General features: G+C 59.4%; 3 protein-coding genes across 5 annotated transcripts in view; 2 read left to right on the top strand and 1 right to left on the bottom strand.

Moving 5' to 3' along the window:
* The window catches only part of FLRT1 (fibronectin leucine rich transmembrane protein 1), an 81,495-nt gene extending 78,648 nt beyond the window's left edge, over positions 1-2,847 (bottom strand). For 2 of the 3 annotated variants that reach the window (XM_077862150.1, XM_077862152.1), the window contains exon 1: positions 2,689-2,847. The gene's annotated coding sequence lies outside the window, so the exon portion shown is untranslated. The remainder of the gene's footprint in view (positions 1-2,688) is intronic. The other variant, XM_077862151.1, reaches the window with a different exon arrangement.
* The window catches only part of MACROD1 (mono-ADP ribosylhydrolase 1), a 150,887-nt gene that overhangs the window by 115,527 nt on the left and 20,368 nt on the right, over positions 1-14,992 (top strand).
* Positions 3,359-8,817, top strand: LOC144292215 (uncharacterized). The gene is made up of 2 exons (XM_077862149.1): positions 3,359-3,574; positions 4,726-8,817. Exon 2 carries the CDS (start codon positions 6,577-6,579, stop codon positions 7,639-7,641), a length of 1,065 nt encoding a protein of 354 aa, XP_077718275.1. The 5' UTR covers positions 3,359-3,574; positions 4,726-6,576; the 3' UTR covers positions 7,642-8,817.

The following is a 14,992-nucleotide window of genomic DNA, read 5'->3' as shown; positions in this document are numbered from 1 at the left end:
GTGGGGCTCCCAAGGTGACTCGACCTTCCCGAGGAGGATATTTGAAGCCCAACAAGATCCAGTCACTTGCTCTAGGTCAGCAGGCCAGGCAGAGAAACCCTCCCAGGAACCACAAGTCACAAGGACCCTTGGGTGGAAGGGCCAAGCAGCCAGACTCCCATTTCTGGGCCCTGACTCCAGGGCAGCCTAGCCGATCAGGGAGGTAGCTGTCGACGGGTCCCAGCTCCCAGAGTGGGGCCATCCACACTGCAGAGCAGGGCACCTACTTGCTTGCCGCCGCTCCTGAGCCACCTGTCTCTTCCCCTAGCCCAGAGCCTGCCAAGCATGCCCCACCTGGCACCAAACTCTCTACCTCCCCGCCTCTGCCCGATGCCTCTATCCCAGCTGAGTGGGCAGAGAGGGCTGTGCCCAGTGAACCCCAAGGGCCTCATCCTCCCCTGCACCAGGGCACCTGCTTCTTGACAACTGCCATTGCGCGAGGCCTCTATGGGCAGTCAGCTGGTTCCAGGCCTGCCTCTTCGTCCCTTGACACCCACCATTTCAGGTCCACCTGGACCTCGCATCTATCTCTCTGCTAATTTGGAAGCTAGTATAGACACAACCTGCCCATCTTGTGTGCCTTGCTCCTGTACTTAGGGTGCCCCCCATTCTCATGAAGTGGGACAACCACTGTATCCTCCTATGCAGACAAGAAAGCAGGGTCCCCAGAGGCTACAGGCCTGGGGTCACCAGCAGGCAACACAGCCACCAGGCCCCAGTCTACAGAGCTGAGTTGTGCTCCCCTCGAGCCCTGGTGGCAGGTGATGTGATAGTGTGGCGGCACCCCTCCCTATCACCTCCTTAAAAACAAACTAGGTGCACCTCCCAGGGATGTTAGAGAAGAAGCCACAGGGAGGGTGCCATTGCCGCTGACCATCAGCGTCAGGCTGCAATCCACCCACAGCCCCCTGGCAGGGGGGAATCTGACCCCCAACCCCTCTGAAGCCTCTGCATGTGCACTCAGTTCTCAGGGACCTCTTCAGCTCAGGAGCAGGACATCTGTCCCACTCCCTTCGTTTTATAATGTAGTCCCATCCCCCGCCAAGCTCAGCCTCAGGTGGAGAGGACAGTCGACCTCATTCACCAACAGGGGAAACTGAGTCTCAGAGAGGTGGAGGGACCTGCAAGCCGTAGGTAGTAAAGCAAGGGCACACGGACGGTGCGAGCTGTGAGCATGGTCTAGAGGAAGAGGCTGCCCCTGGGCGTGCCTGCCTTGAACTCGCTCTGGGGAGGCTTTGTGTGCAAATGTCCGGTCTCTGTGTCTCTGTGGGATCATGGGGCCAGCGTGTTCACGTATTGCCCCCACATACACACACTCCAGTCGGCCTGCCTGCCCTACTCCCAAAGCTGCCCATGCATGGCCCTTCAGCTGGGACGTGACAGCCCCTTGGCTCCTCCTGCCCCTCAAACCTACCAGGGCTGCCTCGCTGCCTGCCCAGCTGGGCAGCATCCCCTCCTGGGCACTGGCCCTGGCAGCTCAGGCCATTTCCATTTTAAACCTCCGAGGAAGCCCTGAACAGTCGCCCACGGAGTCGGCACCAGCTGACAGGTGATGTTTGCGCCTCTCCTCCAGGGGCTGGCAGGAAGAGATGCAGTTGGCTTTCACTCCAGAAACCTGAGCCTGGAGCTCTGAGTGTAGCCACCCTGTCCACGGCTGCTGGGCAGACAGGGGTATGCCCCAGCCCACATCCCTCTGCCAGGGGCACCCTGCCTCCCGCGAGGCTCTGTGCACCCACACAGGCAGCCTTCTCCCCAGTTCCTAAGCCACCTGGGGGCAGGGGGGCTGGCCTCTGTGCTTCCTGAGGATGCAGGGGCCGGGTGGGGCCGGGCAGGGAAGGACCCAGCCATCCCCACCCGCCGCCCCCAGCCCCAGCTTTATTTATTCCCATCAGGGCTCTGCCTTCGGCCGCAGGGGCCTGGCATACCTCAGCTGGGCTGTAGTCTCTTAAAACCACACACCCCAGAGAGCCTGGCAGCCCCGAGGCTTGGGAAGCCTGGGGCGGCCCCCTGATATCCCTGCTCCACAACTTTCTCCACCTCGGAGAGCTCTGATCAGCGAGGCTCCCTGCAGCTGGGCAACACCACTCCCCAGCCTTCTGCCCCTGGGTCTCCAGCCCCGGAGAGGAGGAGCTGTGCCCGCGCCGGCAACCAGCTTTGGAGGGGCCCCGCCGCCCCCGCCTCTAGCCTGGCCACCCCACCCCGTTGCACGCCCGGGTGCAGCGCCCAGGCCCCCGACCCCACACGGGGTTGACAGTCCACAGCCCGCAGAGGGAGGGAAGTTGGAGGCTGCTCGTGCCCCCCCTGAAGTCGTTTTAAAAATAAAACCTCGCTCCAGCCGTGACTCACGCGGCTGCTGGGGCCGGGAGCGAGGCTCCGGGGCCGGCGGCTGCCTCTCCCCGCGCGCCCCGAACCCTCCGGACCCCGCCAGCCGGGCCGCCTCCCTTGCGGGCGCAGCCAGGACCCGGACCGGGGCTCCGAGGGAGCCCCCGCCCTTTCCTGCCCCCGCTCGGGCGAGTGGCGCCGCGGGCGCTCGGCTGCCGACCTGGCCTGGCCCCCCCCAAGTCCCCAAGGCTGCGCGGCCCCCGCGGCGCCTCGCGCACTCCCGGCCCCAGCCCGCCGCCCCGGCGCCCGGGCCCGCACCCTCCTCACCTGCGCGGGGCCGGGGAGGCGGGTCTCCTCGGGAAACTTTGCGGCGACGGCTGCAGCCTCAGGGGTTATTCCAAGGAGCGGGCGGGAACCGGGGCCGGAGGGCGCCCAGGGGGGGCCGCGGCAGGAGCCCCCGGCGCGCGGCGGAGCGCGGTGGCGGGCCCGGGGCGGGGGGCGCGCGGCGGCGCATCTGCCCGGCTCGGGTGCCCGGCGGGGCCGTGGGGCGTGCGCGAGGTGCGCCCGGGGCCGGGGTGCGTGTGCCCGTGGGTGCGCTCGGCGAGGCGAGGCGAGGGCCGGCAGCGGGGCTTGGGCGAGCGGCGGCGGCGAGCAGGGCGCGGGGAACCAGGCTGCGCGGCCGCCTCTTCCCTCGCGGCGGCGGCGGCGGCGGGGGCAGTGCGTGCAGGCGCGGAGCGGGAGGGGGGGAGGGAGGGGAGGGCGGGGAGGGGAGGGGGCAGGCCGGGTGGGGGAGAGGGCGGGGCGGGCGCGGGGCGGGGGCGGGGGCGCCGCGCTGCGCACTGGCCGGCGGGACCCGGCGCGGGAGGCTACGCCGCCGCGCGGGGACTCGGGCCCAGCCGGGGACAAACGGCCTCCGCGTCCTCCTCCCCTGCCCGCGGCTAAAACGGCTGGGGGCGGGGAGGGGGCTTGGCGGGAGGAGGTGGGGGCACTAGCGCGCCCGGGGCGAGAAGGGGGTTTCCAAAACCAACCTCCGGCTCCGGGGAGGGGGACAGAGAAAGGGGTTCTCCCTCGCGTGCCGCCTCCCCCGCACCTCTCCTCCCTGCACCCACTCATTCATCCGCCGTTCCAGTCGTTCGTTCATTCATTCATTCATTCATCTGTCCACCGGTGCTTTCATTCACAAACGGGAGGCCACCGCCTACTCTGTGCCAAGGTATCCGCTTCCCCCATGCCCCTTCCCCACGGAGACCCCCCCACCCGCCTTCCTCTAAACACCCAATCCTTACTCCCTGCGGGGCTCCACCCAGCTGCCCTAGTGGGGCACTGCCCCAGTCTGATCCCCAGCCTGCCTCCCCCTCCCTGGCCCATTGTCACCTTGAGCGGGTTACTTAACCTCTCTCAACCTCAGTGTCCTCTGCTGTAAAATGGGAGCGTTAACAATCTACCTCCAAGAGTACCTGCCAGGCTTGAAGGAGACCTGGAATGGCAAAGTGAAGGCAGTGCCTGGCACTCTTCAGGGACTCAGGAAATGTCTGCACCTGTTGTGTGTGGGGTCTGGTGTGTGGCTGTGGGGCGGTGGACCAGGCCTCCCTCCTCTTAGCCTGGAAAAGTCCAAGTGCTCTTGGCATTCTGTAGGATGCTAAGGAACCCTGCCTGCCCAGCCTCAGGCCTGGCCAGACCTTGTCACCCAGCCTAGCTATCCCGTTCTGCCATCCATGTCCCTGGAGGATTGCTCTGAGCGGATCCCTGCCTCTGCCCAGACGAGGCCCCACTGCTCTCAGGTCCGGGCCCAGACTCCCCACAATCTGGCTGGGATCCCTCCCCCAAGACCCATCACCATGTCTCCCACCCACTGTCCCAAATCCAAGCCTGTGTTGGATGCCTCCAGGAGCCCATCACTCTCCTTTCTTTGCTGTCCTTGCAGGCTTAGCCAGGCCCCCCCTAGTCTGGGATGCCCTCCCAGATTCTCCCTGGGGGAAGGTCTCTTCAAGGCATGAGGGATGGGATGAGGGATGCAGCCCCTCTCTCCCCTGTCTCCCTGTCTCCGGTGCTCTCCCATCCCCCATCCCTCTCACTCTCAGCCGGGGAGCAGAGTGAGGCCTTCCCTTCTGTCTTCAGGTGAGCACCCCTGCCTTTGCCCTTCTGGCCTCTCCCCCTCACCTCTCTCTCCCTTCTCATTTCTTTTCCCTTAACTCCCTCTCTTCCTTCTATTGCTTTCTACTCAATTCACCAAACAGCTATTTTTTCTCCCAATTTTTATTTATTGCCCAAACAACATTAAACCAACAATAAGGGGAAGAAAAATCATCCACAATGCCACCACCCTGTGGCGTCAACAGCCCCCGTTCCTCTGCTCCCTTCCAGGCTTGTCCGTGCACGGTCGGCTGTAATTTTTACAGAGCTGTGGTTTCTGTTCCACCACCCCAGACCCCCAGATGGATGGGGAGCCCTAGGGCTCTGTCGTCCCTCCATCAGGGCACTGAGCATGTTGCTCAGGAATTATGCACCCCTCTTCTAAACCGAATCATTTGGAGGAGGGACCCCTTCCACTCACTGCCTCAGAGTGGACTGGATGGGATGGCTATAGCTGTATATGTTGCAGTTAGATCTCCAAATATCATCTTCATAATTGCGGTTCTAATGGTTGCATGATATTCCACCGAGCTGATGTACCGTAACTTGCTCAGCCGTGCCTGGTGGCTGCACAGAGTTCAGGGAATATTGATGGAGATCCACTGTGCGCTGGTCACTTTTGAGGCACCAGAGACCAAAGGTGAATCGCCGTGCTGGACCTTGCCCTGGCTGAGCTGGAAATCCAGCAGGAGGGATGGTCACCTAGACAGTGACGGCTTAGCAGGATCTTGTGGAAACAGACTCAGTCACCACATGAGCCCATAACACCGGCTCATCCAAGGACGGCTTTCCAGAAGAGGTGGCTCCTGAGTGAGGTCTTGGAGGGTCCAGAGGAATGTTCTGGGCAGATACCAGAAGCTCCGTCTACCTTTGCTCCCAGGGCCTATGACATGAAAGAGCCTGGGGCTTGGAGATCAAGAGGTGTTGGCTGGAGCTGGGAGGAGGAGGCAAGGGGCTGTGGTGGAAGATGAAGTGAGACATCAGCCAGCCCTGGGAGTGCAGGGCTTTGAACAAGCCTGGGGGGGTGGGGGGGTCTGGCCTTTATCTTCAGAGGAGTAGGGTGCCAGGGAGGGAGTGTAAATGCAGCAAGGGCACCATCAGTTATGAGATTCAGCAGGATCACTTGTTCACTCAACAGAAGTTTCCTAAGCCCCCCCCAACCATGTGTTGTGGGGCTCCAGTGGTGCAGGGGGATGGGGCCCCGATCCCCAAGGGCTGAATTTGCTTGGAACCGCGCTCTCAGACATGCCCTCGGTAGAAGGCAGCACGAGTCACCCAGGGACGATTTGTGGCTTCAACCTTGGGCTCGCCGAGCCCGGGCTCCTGTACTCCCAGGGCGGCAATAACCCGGGCAGCATCTGCAGCCAGGTGTGGCGGGCCCTACACTGGACAGTCAAGGTCACCCTGGCCCTGCCAGAAGCACCCCTGCCTCCTGCCTCCTGCCTGTCCTCTCAGGAGTCCCTAGACCTGGAATCTGCTCCCTGCCTCACCACTTACCCACTGGTGACCCTGGACATTATCTCTGTTCCTCAGTTTTCTTATCTTCGTGGGGTCATCACAGACCTTGGAGGGCTATGGTGATGGTCCAATGAGGTGACAAGAGGAGAGTGCTTTGTATAGCTTGAAGCCGCGGCAGTGGGACTCACCATGGTTAGACTGTTGTCACCCCAGGATGAACCAGCCTTGGTCCGGTTTGGGCCTGTTCTGGGCTGAAGCTAGGGGAAGGGTTGGCCTGATTCTTGTGGGGAACAGAGTGGCCCCATTGGCGGGCCGTGAACGTTACTAGGAACCCTTCAGCCCCAGGCTTTGTCCTGGGTGCCCAGGAATGAAGGCCCACGGGCTAGTGGTTGGGGGTCAGCGCTGCTGAGAGGGCAGAGAGCAGATGTTCAGAGGACATGACCTTGGGAGTCAGCCAGCCCCCTGAAAGACAGACTCAGCTTCCCCCACTGGCCACTGCTTGGGCAGCATCTTCAGGGAGGGGCAGACCTCCAGCCCCCAGCCGGAACAGGAGGGCCTCCTAATGGACTTTCTGTCCCATCTCTGGATTCTTGGTCTTAGAGATCACTGCCCTCCAAGATCCCCATGGTCCTCTGGGTCTGGGGGCCCCTGAATGGGGTGGAGCAGAGTCACAGTCACTGGAAACCTGTCCCGCCTGTCTTCCGTATGTGTGCCCCTCCTCGTGATGGCCCAGCGTGCCCTGCGAGGTCTCCCTGCATCACAGGCACCAACCTGCGGATTGGCTGCCTGTGCACACCTGGCCCGACATACATACCTGCCTCGCCAGAAAGTCCCCTCAGCTTCTCTCACTTCTCCAATCCCTGTCCTGATGCCGCTGATCCCCAGTCACCGTCAGCGTCACCGCGGTGCTCTCACCTCCCCATCCCGCACAGCACGGAAGGTCGGGAGGTCCGGGCTTCTCCCCATGCGTACAGGAGGGATGCGGGCGCCCCAGGGCCCCCGGACAGAGCTCGGGCGGAGCAAGGGCCAGGCCTCGGCCTGGAGGAAGTCCCCGAGAGGGCGCTCCAGGGAGTGGGCAGAGCGGAGGCCAAGGCAAGCAGGACAAAGCCGACAAGTGGCTGGGCAGCAAGGGGAGCCCGAGGGGCCAAGGAAAGGCCTGCGGGGCAGCTGGCGGGGGGAAGCCGGGGCCGGCGGAGCTCACGGTTCCCTGGTTCCCTTCCTCCTCGCCTGGCCTGCGCTCTTCCGTGCCGCTCACGTCTCTATCCAGGCCTTGCCAGTCCTGCCCTGGGAGTGGCCTCCCCCGGCCTCTTGCCTAATGAGGCGGCCCCCGTTCGTTCAACTTCTCCAGCTTCTCCACGTGTGCGCTTTAGCCCAGTCGGTGATCACCTGCGATCTGTGGGCCTGGCTTTTTCATCCGCGGGGACCCTAGCGTCTCTGCAGCCCGTGTGGCCGCCAGTTTGCTTCCTTCATGGTACGTGGTACATAAGACAGTGGGAGATCTTTCCACGATGTGGGTTTTGTCAGCGTCCGCCTCCCGCAGCAGACTGTGAGCAGCTTGAGGGCACCGCCTGGGCCCACCCGAGTCCCTCTGTGTCCCCAGCACCTGCCCTGCCGCGGTCCCTGTCGCTGTCGCTGTCTGGAGAGCAGTCAGGTGTTGCTGCACAAGTGAATGAATACCACGTGAAATAAGCCTCAGGCTAACTGAAAACAGCCCGGCAAGGCAAGGGTGACAGAGCTGCCCAAGGCCAACTGTCATTTGTCAAACTGGCGACTGCCCCAAGATGATGGTTCCAGGGGGTTCGGAGGGGGCCAGACACGCTTCCAGCCAACTGGGCAGAGGGGCTGAGGGTGGCGAGCCAGCCCTGCCCAGCCCTGGCAGGACCACTGAGCAGGCCTGTCTCTCATGACCCTGCTCTCCCTTGGGAGCCTCGTCTTCTCCCCACAAATGACATCACCGCCCCCCCACCCCTCATCTCTGCCAGACATGCGGGGCTGCTTCTCCCTCACTCCCTCCCTCCCCAGCCATTATTCCCAGCAGAGGTAATGCTTTTTATGGTGATTTGAGCATTTCTGGACTCTGGCTATCATTCACCTGTTACACACATCTCAAGTTCAGGAAGGGAGAAGTGAATTGTGTCCTGAAGGACAGTCCAGGTGGAGGGAATGACATGTGCCAAGGTGTGGTGGGGCGGATGGTGCTGGGCACAGAGGGTCGTGAAGAGGGGAAGCAGAGGTGAGGCTAGAAATGCAGGCTTGATTAGGAAGGCATCTTGGCAAGATTCAGGGGAGCCTGAGGGCCTGAGGAGGAGAAGGGGATGGCAGGTGGAAGATGAATGGGTGGGAGAACTCTCACCTAGGATTTGGAGTTTGGAGCCTCAGACACTCCTGCTAGGGCCCTTGCCTCCAGTGACGCCCCTCACGACCACTGTACCTCTCCTGACACCCTGCAGGGGCTCCAAACTCTGTCCTCCTCTTCACCTCCTTCTTCCTCCCCATCCACCCCTCACCCCCACCCCCATCCCTGCCAGTCCAAGTTTACTGCTTCTGTCTACACCACACAGAGGCTCCTGGGGCCTGATGCCCCAGCAGGCCACCTCCTTGGGGACTCAGACAGCTTCTGGCTCCTTCCTCTTGGGTCCTCTCTGTCTTTCCAACAGGCTCCAACACCTCTGGGCAACTCAAGACACTGAAAATAATGTGGGTAGGTGCCAGGGAGAGTGTGCAGATGGGATGTCCTAAGCTCAGGGTCTCCCTCCCCGAGTCCTGGTGGTCCAGGGCTCCCTCACCTGCCACGCACAGGTGCAGCGGAGCCTGGCAGGTTCCAAGCTAAGTACACTGCTGGGATGGGGTGCTAGAAGAAGCTCGAGCAGGGGGAGAGAGGAAAGGGGGAGGGTGCCAGCCTCGGGCTTTGGGGGGGGAGGGGGCGTTGCCCAGCAACCACCAAGCTGCGAGGAGGGATTCTTAAAGAGCTGAGCAGAAAGGCTGGGCTTTGGAGGGGCTGAGGCACGGCCTCGCATACCAATGGCTGCTACAGCTAGGCTGCTCCCATTCCCTCCTCCTCTCTTCCCTCCTAGGAGTGGAGCCCCAGCTGGGAGAGCAGGAGGTCAGGGAGGAGGGGTGCTCAGCCCCAGGGATCTGAGGCTTGCCAGGGCAGGAGCCAGGCTGGGTCCTATCTTATCCCCAGAGGACGAGGCCCTGGGGTGGGGCAGGGAGATGGCCACCCTGAGGCCTACAGGGCAGAGGGCGCCCCCAGCTCCCCAACCCTCAGGGTCTGGGATGGGTAAGACCTAGGACTCCTCACCCCTACCCCACTCGACCCTGCCCGTGGGCCTCCTGGCACCCCTGCCAAAGGAGCACTCGATTGATTGATTGATTGATTGATTGATTGATTTAGATTTTAGATTTTATTTATTCATTCATGAGGGACACACAGAGAGAGGCAGAGACATAGGCAGAGGGAGAAGCAGGCTCCCTGTGGGGAGCCTGATGCAGGACTCAATCCCAGGACCCTGGGATCACAACCTGAGCTGACGGCAGATGCTCACCTAGGCATCCCGGGAACACTTGTTTTAGAGCCACACAGAACTGCCTCCTGTTGCTAAGTGGCCTTGAAGAAGCTCCCTCCCCAGCCTGGGTCCTGAGAGGCACAGACAGCAAAGGAAGCAGCCGGACCAGCTGTGTCCGGTGGGTAAAATTTCTGGGGAAGCCCCTCCTAGTGTCTAACTTAAATTCTCTGTGGAGCAAGTGGTGGCTGCCTCTCTTCTGAGAAGGGAATGTTTGTTTGGCCCCAGTACAGAATCTAATATTCCAGAAAGCACCGAGGGTAAGGAGTCAGCCGTGTGGTCTTCTTCTCATTCCCTTCCTTTAAGGGCCTCATTTTTCCATTCTGTGCATGGAGGAGCTGGGCTAGACTGAGGGTGCCTTGCCGGGATCCAAGGAGGAGCCTCTGGATGTCTGCACCCTCTCTGAAATCATGGGGAGAACTGCCTCCTGGCTTCCTGCAATGGTGGAGGGTGGAGGGGTCAGGAGGGTGGGGGCCCCAGCCCCCCACCATTTCCTCACACACAAGTGCTCCTTCCATTGACCAGATTGCACCACATTTGGAAGCTGATCCTGTGCCCAATCCAGTCCTGTTTCCCATGGTCCTCTAATTGGTCCCTGTGGGTTCAGTATTACCTCTCCTGGCCCTCTATCAACTCATCCTCAGCCACCCCCATCCTCCCCCAACCCTTTCCCGCTCCTCCCTCCAGGTCTACCCTCCAATCTTCCCTACCTCAGCTCTGAGGAGGGTCTTTCTCAAGTGCCATCCTGACCCCACTGCTCCAAGCTCCAGCACCTGCATGGCTCCCCACCATGGGAGATGGATCACAGACCCCTGGGTCTGGCTGACCCTCTGCCCTCAACTTGACCCCACTGCCCTCTGCAGAACTGCCTCACCCACAACTCACCCTCCCTAACACACGGAGCTCATTCATCCTTCCAGACTTTATGACCAGAGGTCAAATCAATCTCTGTTGAGTGAATGAATGATACTAAGAGAAGCTCTTTGGTGACAGGTCTGTGCTGGCTTCTGGGGTACAGGAATGAACAAGGCAGACTAGGTCATCTCCCATAGGCTGCCATGCTGGTAACAAAACCAGTAAACAGATTTAAAGACAAGATCATTTATGGGACCAAGGTGTAGTCTCCAAAATAAACAAAGGTGATTTGGCTGGGTGGTCAGAGGAGGCCTCTTAGCGGAGGTGACACTTTCATTGAGACTTGAAAGATAAGAAGCCAGTCTGGAAAGAGCTGAAAGACCGTGCCAGGCAGAGGGAGCGGTATATGCAAAGGCCCTGGAGCATAGAAGAACCAGACTATTCAAGGAAGAGATAAAAGGTCAGGACACGGTGGCAGGTGGTGTGCAGAGTGTGGTATGCAGCCATGTGTTCATGGAGAGGAATATGGATTTTATTCTAGGTGTAATAGGAAGCTATTTGAGAGTTTTAAGGAGGAAAATGACATGATCTAATTTATATTTTAAAACGATCATCTGAACAACCACTTTGGAGAGCAATTTGGCAATAACTAGTAAAGTTAAAGATGTGCATATACCACAGCCCCACAGTCCCACTCCGAGGCACGTGAACTTGCAGCACACGTGCATGCAGGGAGTGTGCAAGATGCTACTATAGAGAGAACTGGGTGTTCTTGACTGTTGGTCAGTAGGAGGACAGGCGGCTGAGGTCGGCCAGCCCCCGCCCAGCCTATTACACAGCAGCCGAAAGGGACCAGCTAGAGCAGCGCGGGCCTGCCTGGATTAACCCCCCCAGCGTCCCAGGGAACCATAGCAGCCAATCCCAGAAGCTCCCCTTTTTATATAAAACTAAGACACAGGGACGCCTGAGTGCCTCAGCGGTTGAGTGTCTGCCTTCAGCCCAGGGCCTGATCCTGGAGTTCCCAGATCAAGTCCCACATCGGGCTCCCTGAAGGAGCCTGCTTCTCCCTCTGCCTGTGTCTCTGCCTCTCTCTCTCTCTCTCTCTGAGTGTCTCTCATGAATAAATAAATAAAAATCTTAAAAAAAAAAAAAAAAGAAAAAAAGGATCAGTTGCTGAAAAGGGTGGACAGGAGGGGTGGGGTGGGAGAGGCGCAGCCAGCAGGGTGCAGATGGTGGCCAGGCGTCCCAGCAAAGTTAGAAATAGGGCAGCCCGGGTGGCTCAGCGGTTTAGCGTCAGCCCAGGGCGTGATCCTGGAGACCGGGGATCGAGTCCCACATCAGGCTCCCTGCATGGAGCCTGCTTCTCCCTCTGCCTGTGTCTCTGCCTCTCTCTCACTCTGTATCTCTCATGAGTAAATAAGTAAAATCTTTAAAAAGTATCCTTTAATAAAAAAAAAGAAAGAAATAGAACCAGTCTGCCTGGCTGCTGAGCGCCGACACTCTTTTCTCCTCTCTGCCGGGCCCATGGTTTGTGTTCTGCTCCAGTAAACCTAGTTTTTCTCTAGAAGAGAAAAGTGAAGCTCAGAGAGAGCAAGAGGCTGCCTGGGGTCACCCGGCAAGCTGAGGGTGGAGGAGGAACCTGTGACCCTGAGGCCTGTCCAGCTGAGGCTGAGCAGAGGGGTCAGGGCTGTCTTGGGGACATACTCCCACGGATCCCAGCAGCGAAGTTAGGGCCCCCCGCTCCTCCCCCACCCGGGACATTTTGCCTGCTCTCCACTCTCCCACCCGCCAGCCAGCACTCCCCTGGGCCCCAGCCCCTCATTCCTGCTGAGACGGAGCCTGCACCCGGCTGGCTGGGGCCCAAGCCATCTCCTGGTAATTGGGTTTCAGGGATGCTCATGGTTATGCTAATGGCGCTCTGTGAGCTCTGGCCCCCTGGCTCCTGGGGGAGGGGAGGCCCGGCAGGCAGCTGGGTCCCAGCGCTGCATCCCCTGAAAAATAACTCCCGCTTCATTCAAACCCCGGCTCCCCCGCCTACCGGCTGCGTGGCCTTGGGCAAGTCATGCAGCCTTGCACAGACTCCCTTTCCTCATCTGTAAAGTGGGAAAAATAATAGTACCCTCTCATGGGCTCTCAGGGGAGGGAAAGATGAAAGGATCCACTGGAAACACTTGGCCCAGTGCCTGGCATAGAGAATTTGCTCAATAAATGCATTAGTAACTAATTTTTGTTTTTCTTTAAAGAGGTCCTACAGGCAAATACGGACAGGGGCTAGCATCATCTGTGTGATGAGCTAATGGGTGATTCACTTTCTTTTGCTTTTTGTTTATGTATATTATCCAATTTTGAGCAATCAACATGAATTTCTTGTATAACAAAACACCAATAAGTGGAAGTCGCCTGGGGATGGGACTTGGAGACTGTTGAGGGACATTGAGGCTCCAAGGGTTTGGGGTGCTGCTAGGGGGGCGGATGACTGGGAGGTTGGGTCTCCAGGGGCAGGGCCAAGAAACCCAGGCAGAAGGGGGACAAAGGAGAGGCCCAAGCCCTGGAGAACCACAGCCAGGGCACCTGCTTTGAGTTTAAATGACCAACTGGGTGGGTTTTGTAGGCAGAGGCCTGGGGGAGGGCCACCTAGTAGGATGGTGTGGGTGGGGCAGGGCTGAGGGGGGCCTGGCCAAGGTTCCAGAGGCTCTGCGGTGAAGGGGGCCTGACACAGGGGAGAGGGAGACCCTAGAAGTGGGGGCGTGGCTGCGTACAGCTCTCAACAGATTTAGAGGATCTCAGGGTTCCTCTCAGAGAAGATGGAGTGGGGGCTCAGTCCTCAGCAAACAGACCAGATCTGGCTGAGTGGGGTACTTAGTGGCCCAGGCTCCAGTCGGACCAACAGGATTGAAACCCCCTCTCCACTGCCCTAACCTGTGTGGCCTTGGGCCACACACTTATCTGAGCCTCAGTTTCCCCATGTGGAGAAGGGAGCTGCGCATGCTGCAAGGTCTCTGTGGCTCTCCCTAGGAAGCACTTGATGGGAAGACGCTGCTGTTGAAATTATTAATCCAGCCCGTCAGCAGGCTGACCCCCTTCTCCCTGGCTGACCCGGGACCCCGTACCTGCTGCCACTGTGAGGCCCTGAGGACATAACAGTTTGACAGGCATTTTTTTTAGATTTTATTTTTAAATAATCTCTCCACCTGATGTGGGACTCGACCTTAAAAACCCTGAGATCAAGAATCATGCTTTTCCCACTGAGCCAGCCAGGCGCCCAGTTTTATGGCCATTTTAAACTATATAAGCGGGATCCCTGGGTGGCGTAGCGGTTTGGCGCCTGCCTTTGGCCCAGGGCGCGATCCTGGAGACCCGGGATCGAATCCCACGTCGGGCTCCCGGTGCATGGAGCCTGCTTCTCCCTCTGCCTATGTCTCTGCCTCATTCTCTCTCTCTCTCTCTGTGACTATCACGAATAAATAAAAATTTAAAAAAATTAAAAAAAAAAAAAAAACTATATAATCTATGCCCCACAAGGGCCTCGATTACCTGACCTCTCTAACCCATAGATGAGGAACCCCGAGGCCCCAGTGGGTAGCGCAAAATCACAGCTAGGGGTTTCAGGACCAGGAGTTGCAAAGCAGAAGGATGGTAGCTCCCCCTGCTAAGGGAGGCAGCCTTGCACAAATCTGTGCCTCAGTTTCCCCATCTGTAAATAGGGCCGGAAGCAGTGGGTGTCCATATGTCCATATATGTTGAGGTGATCAGCAGAGGTCTCCTGCAGGTGGTGCTGATGTGAGGCCCCAGCCCCATAAGGCCCTGCCCCCCAGCCTGGGGAATGTCCAGGGAGCCTCACATCCCCCACCCCCAGGCAGCCCCACCTCAGAGGACAGTGACCTTGGCCTGGGGGACAGAGTCTATCAAACACAGCAACTGCTTTCACAGCTTGAGATGCCTTTGAAGTCTCTTGTTTTATCTTCAGAAATTGAGCACATGTCACATTTTATTCCATCTGTGGGACGTTTCTAATCTAAAGCATATTTTAAACAAGTCACCCTCAAGTAACACGATACCCACCTCAGGCCGTAAGAAGTGCGGGCAGGCCATGGGGCTGATGTCCCAAGAACGCAGCCCACTCCCCTAAACCTCTTGGCAGGGCTGGGGCTACCGGTCAGTCAACCCATCAGCTTGGAGGCACCAGGTGCCCTGCCAGACTGGGGTGCGGGCAAGGGGCAGCAGGGTCTCAGCCAGGACAGGGGTAGCTGCAGTGGAACCGGGGTGTTGGAAGATGTGCAGGCATTGGGGGAGGTTCCTGCTCCCTCTCCAGGCCTGGGAGGGGTCGCCCGGCAATGCAGTAGCCAGCAGGTCCCCCCCCCAATCTTGTCTGCCAGGAGCTGCTCTTCCCTCATCGCCTCTGACCTTCTCTCCTACTTCCTTCCCCCACTCACTCCGCTTCAACCAAAGTGGCCTCCTCACTCTGCCTCAGGACCTTTTCATAGGCCATCCCCAGCCTTGGGGTGTGTCCCTCACAGCTGGATCCTTCTGTTCAGCAGATCCTTGACTCCTTCCAGATCGCCCCACCCCTGCAGCCCTGCTGCTGGTCAGCCACTCCCTCCTCCCTTCACAACCGCAGACAC

The sequence above is a fragment of the Canis aureus genome, chromosome 21 (genome assembly GCF_053574225.1).
Source record: "Canis aureus isolate CA01 chromosome 21, VMU_Caureus_v.1.0, whole genome shotgun sequence".
NCBI lineage: Eukaryota > Metazoa > Chordata > Mammalia > Carnivora > Canidae > Canis > Canis aureus.
The sequence above is the reverse complement of the archived record's forward strand: the minus strand, read 5'-3'. Positions and strand labels throughout refer to the sequence as shown.